General features: G+C 43.4%; 1 protein-coding gene across 1 annotated transcript in view; it reads left to right on the forward strand.

Annotated features, from left to right (window-relative positions):
- LOC134353215 (meiosis initiator protein-like) overlaps positions 1-21,467 on the forward strand; it is a 99,045-nt gene that overhangs the window by 5,592 nt on the left and 71,986 nt on the right. Inside the window, exons 3-5 of the mRNA XM_063061236.1 lie at positions 2,904-2,994; positions 14,703-14,808; positions 17,308-17,466. Of these exons, the coding sequence (XP_062917306.1) occupies positions 2,904-2,994; positions 14,703-14,808; positions 17,308-17,466 (356 nt within the window). The remainder of the gene's footprint in view (positions 1-2,903; positions 2,995-14,702; positions 14,809-17,307; positions 17,467-21,467) is intronic.

Here is a 21,467-nt window from a genome sequence, read left to right on the forward strand (position 1 = left end):
GGATTTTGGGAATGGCAAGGGTGGTGCACAGCAGGAGGGGTGTGCGACAGGTGGCACAGGGGTGCCGGGGTGGGGGTTGGCACAAATGCAAACACACCCAGCCCTGAGACACCAGGCAAGGTCATTTGATTCCAACCAACTGGTTTATTGATCATTACAGAATGTCTGTCTGGTGCTTTCTGTTGCCTTCCCTCTCCCCCTTTTTCCAACCATGATTCCCCTCTCCCTGCCCCCTTCTCACTCGTGGTCCATAATAGAGACCCAGATCAGAATCAGGTTTATCATCACTCACATCTGTCATGAAATTTTTTTTGCAGCAGCAGTACAGTGCAATACATAAAATTACTACAGTGCTGTGCAAAAGTATTAGGCACACTAGTTATATATATGTGCCCAAGACTTTTGCACAGTACTGTATGTTGGTGCTGGAATGTGTGGGGGAAATGTACGGGCTGCCCCCAGACAACACTGTATGTTTTGATGAATAAATGAATCTCAATCCCAGCCATGAACATGTTTCACATTGACTGTTGGACTGTCTTCATACCTGGGTTGGGAAATAGAATTTACCATGTGATAAGGTTCATTCCACTGCAGAGTCTGGATATTTCATATTGTTGCTAAATTTGCTTCATTGGACATAATGTCCAAATTTACACAGCAATTTGTTGTGATAATAAGTTCAGAGGCATGTATCATGAAATGGAATTGTTTTTCTCAATCACTGCAGCACCTATTTCAAAGGAACAGTTTTAGTACTGGGAGGCATTTCAAATTCTGGAAGAGTCAAAACGTAGGGATCTATTAATGTGAAACTATCACTGGTAAATCTTATGACACAGAGAACTTCCTTGCACAAGGAAATTGGAGAATGTGAAAGGTTAGAAATAAACAAAAAGATATGTAAAAAGGTTGAAATAAAATAAAGCTAGTATAGACCGGTTTGGGATCATTTAGTATATTTTTCATGATACTGTATTCGCTCTATAAATGTAAATTGTGTTCATTTCTGATAGCAGAATCCAGAATCAAGATTGATTACTGACATATAATACTGTGCAAAAGTCTTGGGCACATTATAAATAGCTAGTGTGCCTAAGACTTTTGCACAGTGCTGTAGTAATTTTATGTGTTGCACTATACTGCTACCACAAAACAAAACAAATTTCATGACATTTATGTGAGTGATGATAAACCTGTTTCTGATGTGCGTCTCTATTATGGACTGAGAGTGGGAAGGGGGCAGGGTGAGGGGAATCGTGGTTGGGAAAAGGCGAATGGAGAGGGGAGGGAGCGGGAAGCATCAGAGAGACATTCTGTAATGATCAATAGACCAATTGTTTAGAATCAAATTACCTTCCCTGGTATCTCAGGGCTGGGTGTGTCTGCACCTGTACCACCCCCCTCCCCCCAGCACTCCTTCTGTGCCGCCTGTCCCACATCCCCTGCGGTGCTTCACCCTTGCCATTCCCAGCATCCTTGGCTCCTGCTGGATTAATAAACTTTCTCTCCGCTCCACATTGACAAATATGGTACAGTGCAAGAGTCTTAGGCACCCTAGCTATGTATATAAAAGAGTATTGCACAGTACTGTATGTTGTGAAATTTGATGTTTTGAGGCGTGTATGTATGTATGTGTATATATATATATATATATATATATATATATATATATATATCTTCTCATATATATGTATGAGAAGAGGGCATGTCCTGACATTGGAATATGATTGCCACCACAGCAGGCCAGCAGATGGTGCTCCGAGGTCTCAGAGAGAATCTACTCTAATGGGTGACAAGAACTAACAGAGCGTTTCAATGGAGCTTATTTTTGGGAATGTGGAATGGAACTTGTTTTTTTCAAACTGGATTTTTTTTAAAGCACCCTTCCCTCCTTAGTGGAGGTCAAAGTTTTTGCCAACATGTAGTTTCATCCCAAGTTACCATAAATGTTGCACCCTGTGAATTTCTCGTATATGCTCCCAGCACGGATTCTCACCAGCAGCTCCTAATACAGTGCAGATTGGGCCCTTCTGTCTCTTCGAGCCACGCTGCCCTAGCCACCCCTGACAACCCTGATTAACCCTAGCCTAATCACGAGACGTTATAATGACAGTTAACCTACCTGGTAGGTCTTTGAACAGTGGGAGGAAACTGGAGCACCCGGAGAAAACCCACATTCCACAGGGGCAACGCACGGAGACTCCTTACAGAATGGTGCCGGAATTGAACTCTGAACTCCAAGATGCCCTGAGCTGTAATAGCATGGTGCTAACCGCTATGCTGCTGTATACTACTCTGCCCCATGGGTTTCCTGTGTGCCCTTCTTATGTCAGTCCTCCCGTCACACACAAGATGAAGTAAATTGGTGCATTTTCTTTCAGACCATAAGACATAGGAGGGAAGGGTTAGATTAATCACAGAGTAGACTAAAGGTGTGCCTGCAATCTGCTATTCTATATTTTCTAACAACCTCTGCTACAAATATTCCCAATGACTTGACCTCCACTGCCATCTGTCTGAATGGATTCCACAAATTTCAGCACCCTGTAGCTAAAGAAATTCCTCCTCACCTCTGTTCCAAATGGACATCCTTTTGCTTTCTTCTCCCTCTCTCCCTCTCCTTCTCCCTCTCTCCTCTTCCCTCTCCCCTCTTCCCTCTCCTTCTCACCCTTTCTCCCTCCTTCCCTCCCCTAATATCTTCCTTTTTTCTGTGACTTTTCACTCGCTTACGGTGTTCACTTTCTTTTTGTCTCCCTTCTCTCCCTACATTATTATTTTCTCCATCTCTGCTTTCGTCATCTTGCTTTCTGATACCTTTTCTGTTTAACCGCCCATCCAGTTTACTTCTAGCAGCTAATCAGACGTCCTCTCAGCAACACATTTATGTGCTCTCTTCCCAGGGAGCAGTATCGCAGCAATGTGGATTCACTGCGGGAGCTGGCTGCCATTCTGCCCTTGCCTGTACAGAAACAGGAGAAGCATCTCACAAAGGTACGAGAACCTTCCACCAACATGCTCCTCAGATTCCTCTCCTTCAACCCTTTGCCTCCCAGCTCTTTATTCTGACCTATGACCCCTTCTTTTCCAGTCCCAGTGGAAGGTCTGACCCGAAATGTCAACGGTTTGCCTCCTTCTGTAGGTGTGGCCTGACCCACTGAGTTCTTTCAGCATCTTGTGTGTGTTGTTGCAAGCAAAAACTTGTTGCAAGCATCTGCAGAATTCCTGTTGCTTACAGTGAAAAATTTGTCTTGCATATCATCCATAGAGATCAATTTATTATGACAGTTCATTGAGTTGTTACAAGCTACAAACAATAACAGAATGCAGAACAAAAACTAACCTCCTCCCTCATCCTAATAAACTAAATTGGTAAATCGCTTATTATTGTTACATTTTTCCCATTGAGGTTGGTGAGACTGGAGGTCAAAGGTTAAGGATGAAAGTTGAAATATTTAAGGGGAACCTGAAGTGCCTTCACTCAGTGGGCCAGTGAGAGTGTGGAGCAAGCTGCTGGAGGTGGGTGAAGGTTTAATTTCAGCAATTCAGAGAAATTTGGATAAGTACGAGGATGGGAGGGGTATGGAGGGCATTGTTCCAGGTGCAGTTCGATGGAACCAGGCAGATGAATGGTTCAGCGTGGACTAGATGGGCAAAGGGCCTGTTTCTGTGCTGTAGGGCTCTGACTTAATATATCACAGTACAGTGAAAAACTCTTCTTTCAAATCTCCCACTTTCAAATCTCTTCCTAACTCTTCCTTCAGTTAGTCCTGACGAAGGGTTTCGGCCTGAAACGTCGACTGTACCACTTCCTAGAGATGCTGCCTGGCCTGCTGCATTCACCAGCAACTTTGATGTGTGTTGCTTGAATTTCCAGCATCTGCAGAATTCCTGTTGCTTACAGTGAAAAATTTGTCTTGCATATCATCCATAGAGATCAATTTATTATGACAGTTCATTGAGTTGTTACAAGCTACAAACAATAACAGAATGCAGAATAAAATGTATGTTTTAAAGGTATAGAATTTAGATTTGGAAGAATAGAGCAATTATAGTAGAAGAAACTGGCAGATCTGCAAAGGACAGCTTGCAATGAGTTGCCACACTCTGGTGCCAATCTTCCCATCTTCTGCATAAGCTGTTCAGGGTTTTTTTTTCTCCATAATATGCATTCCCTCAGCTGAGCTAAGATTGAAAATTACTTTCAGTTCTCAGTAATTTACCATGGAAGAAATGTGTGGACAAGTACAAAACAGAATTCAATGAGCTCATTACTGTTGACATAAAGTGAAGTTACTTGGAAGTAGAATGAAGCTCAGGTGTGCACTGTGTCGGAACTGCTCAGTTCCGGGCACCACACCCCTAGAAGGAAATGCTAGCTTTGAAACAGATGCAGATTTACCAGAATTATAACAGTTAATGTCTTATGAGAATACGTTGAACAAGCTCAGGCTTTGGAATAAAGAAGAATGAGAGGTGACATGATAGCAGTGCACAAGATGAGGCATAGATTGAGTAGACAGCCAGGAACTTTTACTCAGGGTGGAAATGGCTAATATGAGGAGGCGTAACTTTAAGCAACACACATCAAAGTTGCTGGTGAATGCAGCAGGCCAGGCAGCATCTCTAGGAAGAGGTACAGTCGATGTTTCAGGCCGAGACCCTTCGTCAGGACTAACTGAAGGAAGAGCTAGTAAGAGATTTGAAAGTGGGACGGGGAGGGGGAGATCCAAAATGATAGGAGAAGACAGGAGGGGGAGGGATGGAGCCAAGAGCTGGACAGGTGATTGGCAAAAGGGGATATGAGAGGATCATGGGACAGGAGGCCCAGGGAGAAGGAAAAGGGGGAGGGGGGGAAAGACCCAGAGGATGGGCAAGGGGTATAGTGAGAGGGACAGAGGGAGAAAAAGGAGAGAGAGAAAAAGAATGTGTGTATATAAATAACGGATGGGGTATGAGGGGGAGGTGGGGCATTAGCGGAAGTTTGAGAAGTCAATGTTCATGCCATCAGGTTGGAGGCTGATGGCATAACTTTAAGTTATTTGGAGGAAAGTATAGTGGGGTATGTCAGATGTAGGTTTTTTGTGCAGAGAGTGATGGGTATGTTGAACACCCTGCCAGGGATGGTGATAGAGGCAAATGCATAAGGGACATTTGAGAAACTCTTAAATATTAATATGAATGATAAAAATGGAGGAGTATATAGGAGGAAAGGGTTAGATTGATCTTAGAGTAGATTAAAAGGTCAGTATGACATCATGGGCTGAAGGGCCTGAGTGTTGGTTAATAATGTTAGTCCTATGCCACTAGCTGCTCTCACATGGGAAGAGTTCATATACTGTACAAGCAGGGTTATTAATAAAGTTCAGTTGAGTATCCTGCATGCTGGCCTCCTGGTGTGCTCTGCACTCTCCCTCAGCGTTGAACTCAACACTGTGCTTTAATGTTCTCAAAGGGCTAAATAATGTGAATGGGTTGCATATCTACGCTTGGATTCCATGAGCACAAAAGATGAAGGTTGATATAATCAGCATGCTTGAGATGACTAAAACAAGTTATAAATTAGATAAGAGCTAAACTATCTTCTGGAAGAGGGAGCCAAAAGCTTTGAATTAGAGCCAGACCATTCGGGGATGATTAAAAAAAAACAGAATGCCAAAAGAACTCTTCGGGTCAAGCCACATCTTTTGGCAAAAGTTGTAAATCGACATTTCTGACCCTGTTGCCTCCACGGATGCTGCCTGTCATGCTGAGTACTTCTAGCAATCAGTTTCTTTTTTGTTGCAGACTCCCAATACCTGCACTTGCCTTCACCTCTGTTCAAGAATGATGTTAGGAGGCACTTAATCACACTTGTTTCTCCTCAGCCCACCATTCCTCCACTATCTCTAACAACCCCTCGACCTCCTCAGGAAGCTAAAGAAATTTGTCTGTCCCTGTTGATTCTTACCAGTTTTTATCGATGCCCCATAGAAAGCATTCTGTCTGGCTTGGTATGGCATCTGCTGTGAATGTGACCAGAGGAGAGAGTTTCTTTCACGGAAGCCTGCCTCCCCTCCATGGACTCTGTCTACACTTACCACTGCCAGAGTAATGCAGCCAGCGTAATCAAAGACCCTATGCACCCTGGACATCCTCTCTTCTTTCCCCTCCCAAAGGGCAAAAGATTCAAAGTTCAAAGTACATTTAATATCAGAGTATACAACCTGAAATTCATTCACTTCACGGACATCCACAAATACAAAGGAAGTCCATAGAACGACAGAAACATTGAAGCCCCAAAGACCCCTTTTCCTCCCTTCGTTCAAGCGGCAGCAAAAGGCATCGAGACCCCCATCTCAGCGGAAGCACTGACCCTACCCCCACCCACCCCCTCCCACCCTCACCTGTTCCTACCATGTGAGCAGCAGCAGAAGCACAAATGAGTCCATTGATCCGGAGTTCACAAACCAGCACTTCGGTATCCCAGACAGACTCTCTCTCTCTCCAACAAGGGAGAGAGAGGTCGCTTCTGCAACAACGAGAGTGGACACCAGCAACTTGCTGTTCTGATGTTACAAGATACAAGAGCCTGAAAGCATGCCCCACCAGGCTCAAGGATGGCTTCCATTCCATTTTTATCAGATTATTGAACGACGAGATGGACCCTTGTCCTCAGGATCTACCTCAGTATGGTCTTTCATTTTATCGATTACCTGCACTGCGCTCTTTCAGTAGCTTTTACACTTTGTTCTGTATTGTAATTTTTTAATTTACTTACTGCCCGTGGTGGCGCTGGTGTTTAGGACAGCGATGAAGGTCCTCCATCTTTGTCTGTCCATACTGCTGCGCAAAGATAAAGAAGGATTCTTCATTGCTGTTTTTTTTTGTTTGACCAGTCAGGGTTGTCAGACCTGAGCTGACCCCCCAAACCTGAAGGACTAATGGACCACTCTTAGTCTGAGTGTTCCTCATTGAGTTGAAACGAGAATGTTTAATGGTCTGACCATTTTCTATGAATGTTCATTGCTATAAAATGGTATCATTTGGCTCATTGTACGTGTGCGGAGTATCATCTGGAGTTACACTCAGTGGCCACTTTATTAGGTATACCAAATGCAAATACAAATATTTAATCAATCATGTGTCAGCAACTCAATGCATAAAACCACGCGGACATAATCAAGAGATTCATTTGTTGTTCAGACCAAGCATTGGAATGGGGAAGAAATGTGATTTAAGTGACTTCGACTGTGGAATGAGATTGTTGGTGCCAGACAGGGTGGTTTATGTATCTCAGACAGGGCTGATTTCCTGGGACTTTCATACCCAACAGTGTCTAGAGTTTACACAGAATGGTGTGAACTCCAGTGAGTTGCAGTTCTGTGGGTGAAAACACTTTGTTAATGACCACTTGATATAAGGGTGGAATTAGGCCATTTGGCCCATTGAGTCTGCTCTGCCATTTCATCATAACTGATCCATTTTCCCTCTCAGCCCCAGTCTTCTGCCTTCTCCCCGTATCCCTATATGCCCTGACTAAGCAAGAATCTATCAACCTCCGCCTTAAGTATACCCAATGACTTGGCCTCCATGGGCACCTGTAGCAACGAATTCCAGAGATTCACCACTCTTAATGAGAGAGGTCAGAGGAGGATGACCAGAGTGATTCAAGCTGACAGGAAGGTGACGGTAACTTAAGTAACCATGAGTTACAACAGTGATGTGCAGAATAACATCTCTGAATGAACCATGAAGTGGATGGGCTACAGCAGCAGAAGACCTCAAACATGCACTCAATGTCCACTTTATTAGGTACAAGACATACAGAATAAAGTGGTCATACTGAAAATGGAGAATTGTGTCTGCAGGAAGGGTACTGATAAAATGTAGAATTTAGGGGATACCCAGCAAAAATAACCACTTTGGGATCTCACTCATACCATTTCAGCCTAATTTCGCTGTTCAATCAAAACTAACACAATACTGTTCCACAAACTTCTTACCCATCAGTAAGCAAAGAATGAATGCATATTCAGCAATTAGCACGTGCATATTCTTTATAATTTTGTTAACAAGTACATAAACATAGTATTTCTGTACATTGTGTGCCTTGTGACTGGGTACTGAGATCACATGTACAGGCATTATTACTCATTTAATGGCTGTGAATCTGCAATGCGACTAGCCACGTCAGCAGTCCCAGTAAACCACAAGTAGTTAGAGGATAATGCTTGGATGGCATTAGTTAGACGCAATCTTTTAATCTTTGTGTCCTCTTAGAGTTATAGATTCATACAGCACATTAACAGGCCCTTCAGTCTAACTTATCTATCATGATTGTGTTGCCCATCTTCCTGTGTTTACCCATTGCCCTCTAATCTTTGTCCATCCATGGACTTTGCTAGATGGCCTTTGAATGTTGCTAATGTTCAAAGTTCAAAGCAAATTTATTATCAAGGTACATAAATGCCACTGTGTACAACCCTGAGATTCATTTTCTTGTGGGCATACTCAATAAATCTATAGAATACTAACCATAACAGAATTAATGAAGGACTCTCCAACTTGGCATTCAACCAGAGTGCAGAAGACAACAAACTGTGCAAATACAAAAAGAAGAAATAATAATACTGATACATAGAATTATTAGAGAAGTACAGCACAGAAACAGGCCCATCTAGTCCATGCCAAAACCATGTAAGCTGCCTACACCCATTGACCTGCACTGGAACCATAACCCTCCATACCCCTACCATCCATATACCTATCCAAACTTCTCTTAAATCTTGAAATTGAACTCGTGTGCACCACTTATGCTGGCAGCTCGTTCTACACTCTCGCAGCCCTCTGAGTGAAGAAGTTCCCCCTCATGTTTCCCTTAAACTTAATAAGCAATACATATTGTGTTGGCGCGTGGCCAAGTGGTTAAGGCGTTCGTCTAGTGATCTGAAGGTCGCTAGTTTGAGCCTTGGCTGAGGCAGCGTGTTGTGTCCTTGAGCAAGGCACATTGCTCTGCGACGACACCGGTACCAAGCTGTATGGGTCCTAAAGCCCCTCCCTTGGACAACATCGGTGTCATGGAGAGGGGAGATTTGCAGCATGGGCAACTGCTGGTCTTCCATACCACCTTGCCCAGGCCTGCACCCTGGAAACGTTCTGAGGCGCAAATCCATTGTCTCATGAGACTAACGGATGCCTGTATATATTGTACGTGAGGTGAAGAGTCCTTGAAAATGAGTCCATTGATTATGGGGACATTTCAATGATGGGGCAAGTGAGGTTGAGTGAAGTTATCACCTTTGGTTCAGGAGCCTGATGGATGAGGGGTAGTAACTGTTCCTGAATCTAGTGGCGTAGGTTCTGAGGCTCTAGTATCTTCTTCCTGATGGCAACAGCGACAGGAGAGTATGTCCTGTGTGGTGGGAGTTCCTGATGATGGATGCTGCTTTCCTGTGACAGTTTTCATGTAGACGTGCTCAATGGTGGGGAGGGCTTTACCCCTGATGGACTGGGCTGTATCCACTACTTTTTGTAAGGTTTTCCATTCAAAGGCATTGGTGTTTCCATATCAGGCTGTAATGCAGCCAGATGATATACTCTCAACTACACTAACATAGAGGTTTGTCAAAGTCTTAGATGTCAATCCAGATCTCTGCTCACCTCAATCACTATTTCTGGCAGTTCATTCCAAATACACACCATCCTCTATGTGAAGAAGCTGCTCCTGATATCTGTCTCTCTTGAATCTTTCACCACCCCAATCTCGAACTATGCCCTCTTTCTTTTAGCAACCTCTCCCGGCAAAAAAAACGCTATGTGCTTTCATCCTATCTACACTTCTCATGATCTTGTATACTTCTATCAGGTCACCTCTCAATCTTCTACATTCCAGGGATTAAGATCCTAGGCTACGCAACCCCTCCATGTAATTCAGGCCCCCCCACCAGGTCCAGGCAATATCCTGGTAAATCTTTTCTACAGTTTTTATACCTTAGTAACATCTTTCCTATTACAGGACAACCAAAATTGTGCACATTCTCCAAGTGCTGCCTCACTTACCTTTTACGTAACTGCAGCATATGCAGTGCCCTGACTGATGAAGACCAGCATGTTAGACCCAGATGTCATTACCTTGTCTATCTGTGATGCTGCTTTTAGTGAACTATGCACTTGCGCTCCTAGGCACGCTGCTCCATAACACTTCCCAGGGGCCCAACCGTTCACAGTACAGGTCCTACTGCAGTGTAATATCTCGCATTTATCTTGATTGAAAGCTGGTTGTTAATCATCGGCCCACATGCCTAACTTATCAGGATTGGTCGGGATCGACCGTAGATGTTGTGTCCCAGCTGTCTACATGATTCACAAGCCGACACGTAAACCGGGCCAGCACAATATGGAGAACTGGCTCCCCTCTCCACGCAGCTGATAAATTCAAAGGAACAGCAGATACCAATACATTTTGCCACCAGTGGCATTGCAGGCGTCACCAGTCAACATTGAACTTAACGAGAGACTCCAGCTTCATATTTTCCTCAGGGTTTTCTCCTGAAAGCTTCCTCATGAGTGGGTATAGCTATGCTTGAAGCAACTGATTGCCAATGTCATACAACATGGGACATAATGAATGAACATAGGCAATATGATTGAGATTGGTGTACTACTTTGATGCTGAGTTGCAATTCACTCAGTGATAATACTAAGAAATGTCATCAAATGTTATGCTGCTTTTCTGGGCAGTGGAATGTTAAGAAAAACATTTGCTCTACATCTCCTGGGAGACCTCAGCAAGTCAGGCAGCAGCTATGGAGGGAAACAAACAGTTGACGTTTTGGACCGAGACCCTTCATCAAGACTAGAAAGGAAGGGGGAAGAAGCCAGAATAAGAAGGTCAGGAGAGGAGGACAAGCTGGTGGGTGACCAGGTGAGGGGAATGGTGAGTATGTTTTGGGGAGGGGGGGATGAAGTCAGAAACTGGGAGGTGATAGGTGGAAGAGGTTAAGAGCTGAAGAAGAAGTATGAAAGAAGAGGAGAGGAAGAATGGGAAGAAGGAGGGAATGATGGGCAGGTGAGAAAGAATTGAGAGGATAACTTGAATGAGGAATGAAAAAAGAGAGAATGAGAGATGGAGAAATTACCAGATGTTGAAGACATCAATGTTCATGCCATCAGGTGATGCTACCTAACCTGCTGAGTTCCTTCAGCATTTTGTGTGTGTGTGTGTGTGTTGCTCAACATTTCCAGCATCTGCAGAACCTCTTGTATTTATGCTCTACATTTGGCTGTGTTATGCCTAAGTTAGAATGACGGTTAAAAGCAAAATAGGACTGAGTTTAGACTTGTCAAAATTCCACTCTGTTGCCAAATACGAGGATGCAAAGATATTACCACACTTTCTTATGACTTCTTTGTTTCTGCTTATTTGCCCACAGCTGATCAGATTAAACATAAATAGGAACTTAGTGAATTTGTCTTTAGTTAGGAAATAGGTGGACATCCTGTTGTCAGTTTCCGTTTGTATTGGGCTGATCTCCACCCAAATTGTGTCTTCCTCCTTTATCAAATGTTGTGCTTAATCAGTGTTTCCAGTTCTAACTTCTGTCTTACTGCTACCTTGGTTACTTATTTATCTAAAGTGACTGTATTTAGCTTTTAAATACACTCATGCCCACTTTATTAGGCGCAGGAGGTACCTTTAAAAGTAAATGATAAAATTAACCAATGGGGTTTGGACTGGAGTGCAGATCACTGGAGTGATCAAGATAATGATTTCCACGATGGATGCCTGGAATGGACTCCCAGGTTTGGTAGTGGAAACGGACACGATAGTGGGGTTTAAGAGACATTTGGAAAGACGCAGGAACATGCAGGGAGTGGAAGAACATTGAACTGTTTGCAAGCGGATTGATTTGCCATCAGGGTAGGCACAGATATTGTGACCCAAAGGGGCTGTTCATGCGCTGTATTGCTCTATGTTCTCTATGACACTAAAGAATTGCTAAGTGCTGATAAAGACATTTGGGGGGCCAGCCTACACACCCTGGGATATAGACTATAAAAGCATTGAGCTACTGGTACAATATTAGTTGGACTACAGCTGAATACTGTGTATGTACACCCAGTAGCCACTTTATTAGTGTATGTTCGTGATCTTCTGCTGATGTAGCCCATCCACTTCAAAGTTCGATGTGTTGTGCATTCAGAGATACTCTTCTGCATGCAACTGTTGTAACGCGTGACTATTCGAGTTGCTGTTGCCTTCCTGTCAGCTTGAACCAGTCTGGCCATTCCTCTCTGACCTCTCTCACTAACAAGACATTTTTTTCTCTCAGAACCTCCGCTGGGTGTTTCATTAACGAGCAGGTGTACCTAATAGAGTGGCCACTGAGCTTACATGAAGTCACCACTTCCCTTCCACCAGTTGTCTCCTCTCTTGTCTAAAGGTCGTGGCTTCAAGTTCCATGCTGAGAAATTGGCAGTCGGCCCACATAACTGAGTGCTCAAAAAGTTGGAGGTGCTAGGAAGTCCTACCTTTCAAACAAGACATTAAGCGAAACTCTTGTCTCCTTATTGATATTCTCATGATGTGAGGGCATTTCATCCACAGACTCATAGAGTTGTGCAACACAGAAGCAGGTCTGTTGACCCACTATGCCCACCCATTGTGTCTTTATCTACACCACTCCTATTTACCCTCATTAGGTCCGTGGCCTTCTGTGCCTGTCGAATTGTTTCTCAGGTGTTGTAAGAGTAATTGTTGTCACCAACTCTTCAGGGTGCCCATTCCACCTCCAGCCACCTCTGTGTGTAAAAACATCTCCTCAGATCACTTCTGAACCTCCTACCTCTCTCCTGAAACCTTCTTATCTTAGAACAAGTATTTTAATATTCAAAGCAACACACACAAGATGCTGGAGGAACTCTGTAGGTCAGGCAGCACCCATGGAGGGGAATAAACAGTCAACGTTTCGGGCCGAGACCCTTCTTCAAGACTGAGAAGGAAGGGGGAAGATGCTGGAATAAAAAGGTGGGGGAGGAAGGGAGGGAGGCTAACTGGAAGATGGTGGGTGAAGGCAGGTGAGTGGGAATGGTCGAGGGCTGGAGAAGAAGGAATCTCATAGGAGAGGAGAGTGGACCATAGGAGAAAATGGAGGAGGAGGGGACCCAGGGGCAAGGAATAGTCAGGTAAGAAGGGGTAAGTGTTCAGAGTGAGGAATAGAGGAGGCGGGGGGTGAATCTGTTTATCAGAAGGAGAAATCGATGTTCATGCCATCAGGTTGGAGGCTACTCAGATGTCATATAAGGTGTTGCTCCTCCACCTGAAGGTGACCCCATCTTGGCACAAGATCACTATTAGGTCACTGTTGAGTTACCTGCACTCCAGGGGAAACAAACCCAATTTATTCACTTTTCAACAAAATGTGAATTCAGATTCAGAGTTATTTATCATGTGTACATCGAAACATAGAGTGAAATGCATCATTTGCATTAACAATCAACACACCTGAGGATGTGCTAGGGGCAGTCCGCAAGTGTCGCCACACATTCCGAAGTAGTGTGCACTCAATCTTCAGCAGAACAACACAAGCAACAACAAACCCCTTTCCCATCTCCCCCCTTTTACACACACACACACACACACACACACACACACACAAATCCAGGGCAGCCCACCTCTGGGTCTCCTGTCATTGGTCAGGTAGTAAGTTAAGTCCAGAACCAACAGATAAGCTTCACAAGAATGTTGAAGTGTTACTTAACGATGCTGAGGCTCCACTCATGAGCCCCATCCAGAATGACCAGACTTGATGGGCTCCTATGTGTTATGGTCTTATGGGCTATGCTGTACTGATTGAGACTTGCAGAATCTCCCGCCAACCAATTGTATACTTCATTGCAGTGTCTTCAGAGGTGGGGTTGTCAACACATACTCAAGCTACAGGCCCATCTCCTCGTCCACTCTCATGGCCATCGAAATGACAGCCACTTGCCGAGGGTGGGGTGGGGATGGGAGTATAGATTCATTAGCCATAAATTATTGCTGTTTGTGGACCATTCAGCCAGAGACTCATTCCACCGAGATGCAGCACAGAGCGTCATAGGAAGTTATTCCTGCCTGTGGCCATCAAACTTTACAACTCCTCCCTTGGAGGGTCAGACACCCTGAGCTAATAGGCTGATCCTGGACTTATTTCCTGGCATAATTTACATATTACTATTTAACTATTTATGGTTCTATTACTATTTATTATTTATGGTGCAACTGTAATGAAAACCAATTTCCCCCGGGATCAATAAAGTATGGCTATGACTATGACTACTATTTAGCCGGCGTGTTTGACTGCTCTGCAATTGGAACTGCACTTCAGAAATACTTATTTGTCTGTGAACTGCATTTCAAAGTTCTTACAGATCCTGAAGTGTTGTCTGAAGATTCAAAATTGTCTATTGTAGTTCCTCAGTACACAAGTGTAAAGGAAAACAAAATATTACTCCTGGTCCAGTGCAGTATAAAAACACAATAAGCATAAAGAACACAATAAGTGTAAATACATAAGATTATCTTACATACATATGGATTGAATGTCCATAAAGTGATGCTGGGTACAGGAGTATCTGTAGATAAGGTGGCTCTGACAAGAAATAAAGTGGTGGTGTTGGGATATGATAGTGGGTGGAGGTGTTGAATGGGTAGAAGTAAGTTCTCTTTTCTTTTACAGAAGGAGGTTCTGAACCAGGTTTTGCTGTACATCGCATTTCTTAATAGGCACATCAGCAATGTTAAGTCCCTGCTAAAGATCCATTCTGTGGAGATAGATGAAAATGGTGAGCACGCCGAATCTTAGTTGAAGAACCACCTATGCGTTCTACAACCGGACCGCAAGTTACCAGAATCTAATGTGTACCTGGCATGGTGGGCTAGTGTTAGTCCCTTGTCCCAGGCTTGCGCTTGACAGCACATTGATAAGTAGGATCATAGAGCACCACGGCACAGACAAAGGTCCTTTGGCCCACCTGGGCCATGGGAAACAGTTATTCTACCTAGTGCCATCAACCCTCACCAAGACCTTCATACCTCTCCCATCCATATGTTGAAATCATATCTGCATCCACCACTTCTGCCAGTTCCATACTCTCCCACCCTCAGAAGGAAGAAGTTCCCCTTACATCCCTGAATAAGGGATATAAAATTCTGAAACTGAGAATCCCAGGGTACTTTTGGGAGTTTTGGGACTTGCTGATGCAATGTGTGATCATTATGAGTAATTTTAGTTAAGGGACAATTTATTGTTCATTCTTTGTCATCTTTAAATGCTGCTTGAAGGATATAGAAATATCTCTTGTACCAATGTGTTAAAAATCCAAGTTTGGCCTCTGGGGTCTCTCCTTTCTGATGGAAGAATGAAAAATAAAATTAAAAAAACAACCAGAGCAACATAAAAAAAATGCTGGAGAAACATCTATGGAGAAGAATAAACAGTAGATTTCAGGCCAAGACCCTTCATTAGGACTCGGCCTGAAATGTCGACTTTATTTCCTTCCATCGATGCTGCCTGAGCTGCGGAGTTCCTCCAGCATTTTGTGTTACTCTGGATGTCCAGCATCTGCAAAAATAGAACATAGAACATAGAATATAGAAAATAATCTCTTGTGTTTATAAAAAACATACAGATGATATATTTGAATTGATAGCAAAGCCCACAATACATGGATCTCTGCAGCCCTACTCATGGACAAGACAATTTTGCTGATATAACTTTCAAAATATTCATAACCTTTTGGATTAATGAGCTGTGAATGGGTCAGATGAACTTTTCTCATTTCAATATATTCTTTTTAAATATTGACCATCCCTACATAAGACCATAAGACATAAGATATAGGAGCAGAATTAGGCTATTTGGCACATTGAGTCTGCTCCGCCATTTCATCATCTCCCTGTCAAACCCAACCTCCTGCCTTCTCTCTGTATCCCTACATGTCCTAACCAATCAAAAAATCTATTAACCTCTGCTTTAATTATCCGCAATGACTTGGCCTCCACAGCCACCTGTGGCAACAAATTCCGCAGATTCGCCGCTCTCTGGTAAGGAAATTCCCCCTCATCTCTGTCCTAAAGGGACATCCTTCTATTCTGAGGCTGTGTCCACTTGTCTTAGACTCCCCCACCATAGGAAACATCCTCTCTATTGAGGCCTTTCAACATTTGATAGGTTTCAATAAGATTCAACCCCCCCCCATTCTTCTGAGTTCCAGTGAGTAACAGGCCCAGAGCCATCAAACGCTCCTCATATGATAAGCCATACCTTTATCTCTACCCTCTCCAACCTCTACAAGGGGTGATGTCTCAGGAAGTTTACAACCATCATCAGGGACTGTACCATCCAGGCTTTACCCTCTTCTCGATGCTGCCCTCGGGCAGGAGATACAGAAGCCTGAAGACCCACACCTCAGTGTTCAATAACAGTTCTTTCCCCACTGCCATCAGACATGGAAATACCCTAACATTCCCTCGTCTTATATTTGCATCTGTGTCATTATGTTTATTTTGTTACGTGTTATGTATAATTTATGTTAATTTAAGTTTATTGTAACATCTTTCTCATGATAATGGACTGTACTCCTGCTGCAAGGTTAATTTTCATGGCATTCATACTCTGGATCCCATTTATAACCTTCTTCAAGAATGATCACATCACCTTGTCATAGTGGGGAAGCTTGTGAGTTGCTGAGATCCCAAGAGCAATGCTGTCTGGAACGTAGCGCCTGGTTGACCCGTGGTCAAGGGGGGAAATTCCAGATAAAGAGCGATCCAACCAAGATCTTAGTGGTGGAGCTGGCAGAAGGTGATGACACGTAACAATGGCAGTGAGAGGCGGGAGAAAGGCTGCAGCAGTCAAGGGTCCCCAGTCATTTGGATGCCATCCCACTGGACCCTGACCCCGATGTGTCGAGGACCGAGTGGTGGCTGTCTCCCCATGTTAAACAAGGTTGCACACTGGCATTCTCTATTAAGGGAATAACCCCTTAGGAGAGCATCATACTCGACTTGAGTGATCACACTGCTAGTACTGCCCTGGGTATGTTTGCCCATGCCAATAAACGTGAACTTGAGCCTTTCACAGCCTCAGGATCTTCCAAGGTCATTTTGCTGTTTCACCTCTCCCTTGCCAACTCTGATTTGCAATATCAGTCAAAGTTGGTTACATAGCTTTTGCACTGAATCGGCTTGTAATGTTTTTGCATGTTAAAGGTACGATGTAGAAGGAAATTATTCATATAACATTTCTTTCATTAATAGCCATGGTAATTTTTCTTTCCTAGAATGCTGCTTAAACAGAGTGGAGTCTACGAGTACAGAGGAGGCTGTTCAGAGTAATACAGAAGAGATAAGCAGTCCTTCCTCATCTCCAAGCTTCAAGAAAATGAGGCTGAGGAATATCTGTCCCAAATCTAGGAAAAAGAAGTGGGTGGAAAAAACAGGTATGGAATTCTGGACATGGATTCATCTGTTATTGCAGGTGTCCCCAACCTTTTCTGTACCGCGGACCGGTTTAATATTGATAATATTCTTGCGGACCGGCCGACCGGGGGTGGGGTGGGGAGTGTTCAAGTAGGGTTAAACTCACCTCAACATGTCTTTCACAGTTAGGGTTGCCAACTTCCTCACTCCCAAATAAGGGACGAAAGTAGCAGTCAAATTCCGGGACACTTTACCCCAGGAAAGATTACCATGACCATGAAGCCTTGCGCAGGCACCTGTGTGCGCATACGTGACTGAGCATGTGATGTGCGCATGCGCATACGTGCCGATTTTTTTACCCCCACAAATCGCTTTTGCCTTCATCTTCCCGACTATACTCTACATACATTATTTCCACTTTATATAGGCTGTGTACTTATCATATAATTCCTGCTTTTACTATATGTTATTTATTTTCGGTTTTATGTGTTATTTGTTAGGTTATTTTTTGAGTCTGGGAACGCTCAAAGATTTTTCCCATATAAATTAATGGTAATTGCTTCTTCACTTCACGCCATTTCGGCACGAAAGGTTTCATAGGAACGCTCTACCTTAGTGGGGGAAATACAGGACAAACCAATTTAGCCCAATATACGGGATGTCCCAGCAAATACGGGACAGTTGGCAACCCTATGTTCAAGTTCAACAGTGCGTGACAGGGAATGACGAAAAGGTGCAGCTGACTTATATCATTTCCTCGCGGCCCGGTAGCATATGCTTTGCGGCCCGGTACCGGTCCGCGGCCCGGTGGTTGGGGACCACTGTGTTATAGAACATAGAATGCTACAGAACAGGAATAGGCTTTTCAGCCCGCAATATTGTGCCAAACCAATTAAATTAGTCGTCATATGGTTAATTAAAATAATCTTTTTGGCCTCCACAATATCCATAGCTTTTCATTTTTCTCATATTCATATGCTTATTTAAAGGTCTGTTAAAAGTCTGTAATGTTTCTGCCTCTCCCACCACTCCAGGCAATGCATTCCAGGCACTCATCACTCTCTGTGTAAAAAAATTTACCCTTCGCTTTTCCTTTGAAATTACCCCCTTCACCCTAAATGCATGCCCTCTAGTATTAGACGTTTCAATTTTGGAAAAAAGATATTGTCTGCCTGCTCTATCTATGCCTCTCATAATCTTATAAACCCCCATCAGATCTCCCCTCAGCCTCCGCTGCTCCAGAGAAAACTATCTAAGTCTGCCCAACCTCTTGTTGTAGTACATGCCCTCTAATCCAGACAACATCTTGATAAACCTCTTCTGCACTGTATCCCAAGCCTCGTCATCCTTCCTATAATGGGGCAAAAAGAACTGTATGTAATACTCCAGATTCAGCTTAACTAGGGTTTAATAAAACTGCAACATCCTGACTTTTGAACTCAGTGCCTCGACTAATAAAATCAAGCTTGCTATATGGCTTCTTAACCACCCTGTCAATCTGTAGCCACTTTCAGGGAGCAATGAACTCAGACCCCAAGATCCCTCTGCTCATCAATCATCAACATTGTTAAAGATCTTGCTCTTAACAGTGTACTATTGCTTCGCATTTGACTCACCAAGGTGCAGTGCTTCACATTGGCCCGGTTAACTTTATCTGCCAATTTTATGCCCATATCTGCAACTTATCTACATCCCGTTGTACTCTTTGTCATTTTTCTATGCCATCCACACCAATGACCTTCGTATCATCTGCAAACTTACTAATACACCCATCTACATTTTTATCCAGATCATTTATATACATCACAAACACCAGCAGTCCCAGTATAGATCTCTGCAGAACACCACTAATCACAGACCTCCAGCTACAATAAGTCCCTTCGTCCACTACCCTCTTACTCCTATGGACAAGCCAGTTCTGGATCCAAATGGCCAGTTCACCATGAATCCCATGCATCTCAATCTTCCGGATGAGCCTCCCATGAGGGACCGTGTCAGACGTCTTACTAAAATCCATGTAAACAATGTCCTCAGTTACGTTCATCAGTCACCGTCATCATCTCTTCAAAAGAACTCGCTCGTATTAGTAAGACACACCTTGCCCCACACAAAGCTATGCTGGCTCCCTCTAATTAGGTCATGGTTGTCCAGATGCTTATAACCCCTAACCCTAAGAATTCTCTCCAGTAACTTCCCTACTACTGATGTAAGATTCACCAGTCTATAGTTTTCAGGATTATCCTTGTTCCCTTCTTGAATAATTGAAAATATTAGCTACTCGCCAGTCCTCTGGGACCCCACCTGTGGCTGGAGAGGACATGAAGATATTAGTCAAAGCCCCAGCAATCTCATCTCTTGCCTTTCTCAATAACTTGGGGTCTATCTCATCAAGCCCTGGGGACTTATCCACCTTAATGGTCTTTAAGAGACCCATTACTACCTTCTCTACCTCGAAATGCCCTAGCATATTGATACTCTCAGCATTGATCATTCTATCCTCCAAGTCCTTCTTCTTGGTAAATACTGATGTAAAGTACTCATCCAGGACCTCACTTGCATCTTCCGCAACCACGCAAATGTTCCCCCTTTATCCTTGAGTGGTCCCACCCTCTCCTTAGTTATTGTCTTGCTCTTGATGTATGTATGGAATGTTTTAGGATTCTCTTTAATCCCATTGTCAAGGGCTTTTCATGGCCCCTCCTGACTTTCCTAATTCCCTTCTTGAGTTCTTTTCTGGCTTCTTTATAATCTTCAATGGCTGGTTTGATTCTAGCTTCCTAAGCTTTACATACTTTTCCTTTTTCGCTTGACAAAATTCATCAACTTTGTTTGCCATCCATGGTTATCCTCGTCCTTCATTCTTACTGGAACATACCTGTCCTGTATTCTGTACAGATGGTCTTAAAACCTTCCACATGTCAGATGTGGACTTGCCCCAGAACAGTTGTTCTCAATTAACTCTCCTGAGTTGTTGTATAATTTATTCTGTTCCAATTTAATACTCTCCCCCAAGGTCCATACTTATGTTTATCTATAGCTAGCTTAAAACTTAGGGAGTTGTGGTCACCATTCCCTAACTGTTCATTTACTGAAAGTTTTGTCATTTGGCCAGGCTCACTACTCAATATCTAGTCCAGTGTTGCTCCTCCCGTGTTGGACTATCTATATATTGATTTAAGAAACTGAACAAATCTGTCTCATTTAAACCTCTTGCTTTCAGAAGGTCTCAGTTCATATTAGGGAACTTGAAGTTCCCCATGGCAGCAACCCTATTGTTTTAATCTGCTGGCATATCTGTTCCAGATCATAAACTCTGCTTATCAATATGTCAGATGCTCCTGTTGTACCGTGCAGGTTTCGTTTTTTGTTCCACCCAGTAACATATCACACACTCAAAATAGACATAGGTTTATGGTATCTCTGCATTTTCTCATCAATACTCGGGAAAGTTCAAAGTAAATTTATTATCTGGGTACATATATGTCACCATATACAACCCTGAGATTCCTTGTCTTGCAAGCACACTCAGGAAATCCATAGAATAATAACCATAACAGAATCAGTGAAAGACCGCACCAACTCGGGCATTCGTCTTGTGTGTAAAAGACAATAAACTGTGCATATTTATGTAACGCCCTGGTTAAGCTTTTGCTGCTAATGCTGTGGGGCATTTCACTTAATAGTTTTCTGTAAAAGCAGTGTGTTCTGCTGGTAGTGTTTGGGTTACCGTTAAAGATGAGAGGTTATGATGTTCAGCTTTGGAATGTCGGGTCAGCCATTCAGGATGGTGGAATTGGGAGAAGGTTCTATAGAAAGCTGGGCGAAGAGGTTTTGTGATGGACGCTAAAGGGGTCGAGCCTCTTTTTGGTGGGAGATGGAGATGGAAGAAGATCAAGAGAACTGGCGGTAGGATTCGATCCAATTGGAATGCGCAATTCAATGGAACAAAGATGGAAAGTTCTTTTGGTAATCAGTGAATAGGAGTTGGCACCATGAGTACAAGGGCACCTCCAGCTTTTGG

The sequence above is a fragment of the Mobula hypostoma genome, chromosome 10 (assembly GCF_963921235.1).
Source record: "Mobula hypostoma chromosome 10, sMobHyp1.1, whole genome shotgun sequence".
Classification (NCBI taxonomy): Eukaryota; Metazoa; Chordata; class Chondrichthyes; order Myliobatiformes; family Myliobatidae; genus Mobula; species Mobula hypostoma.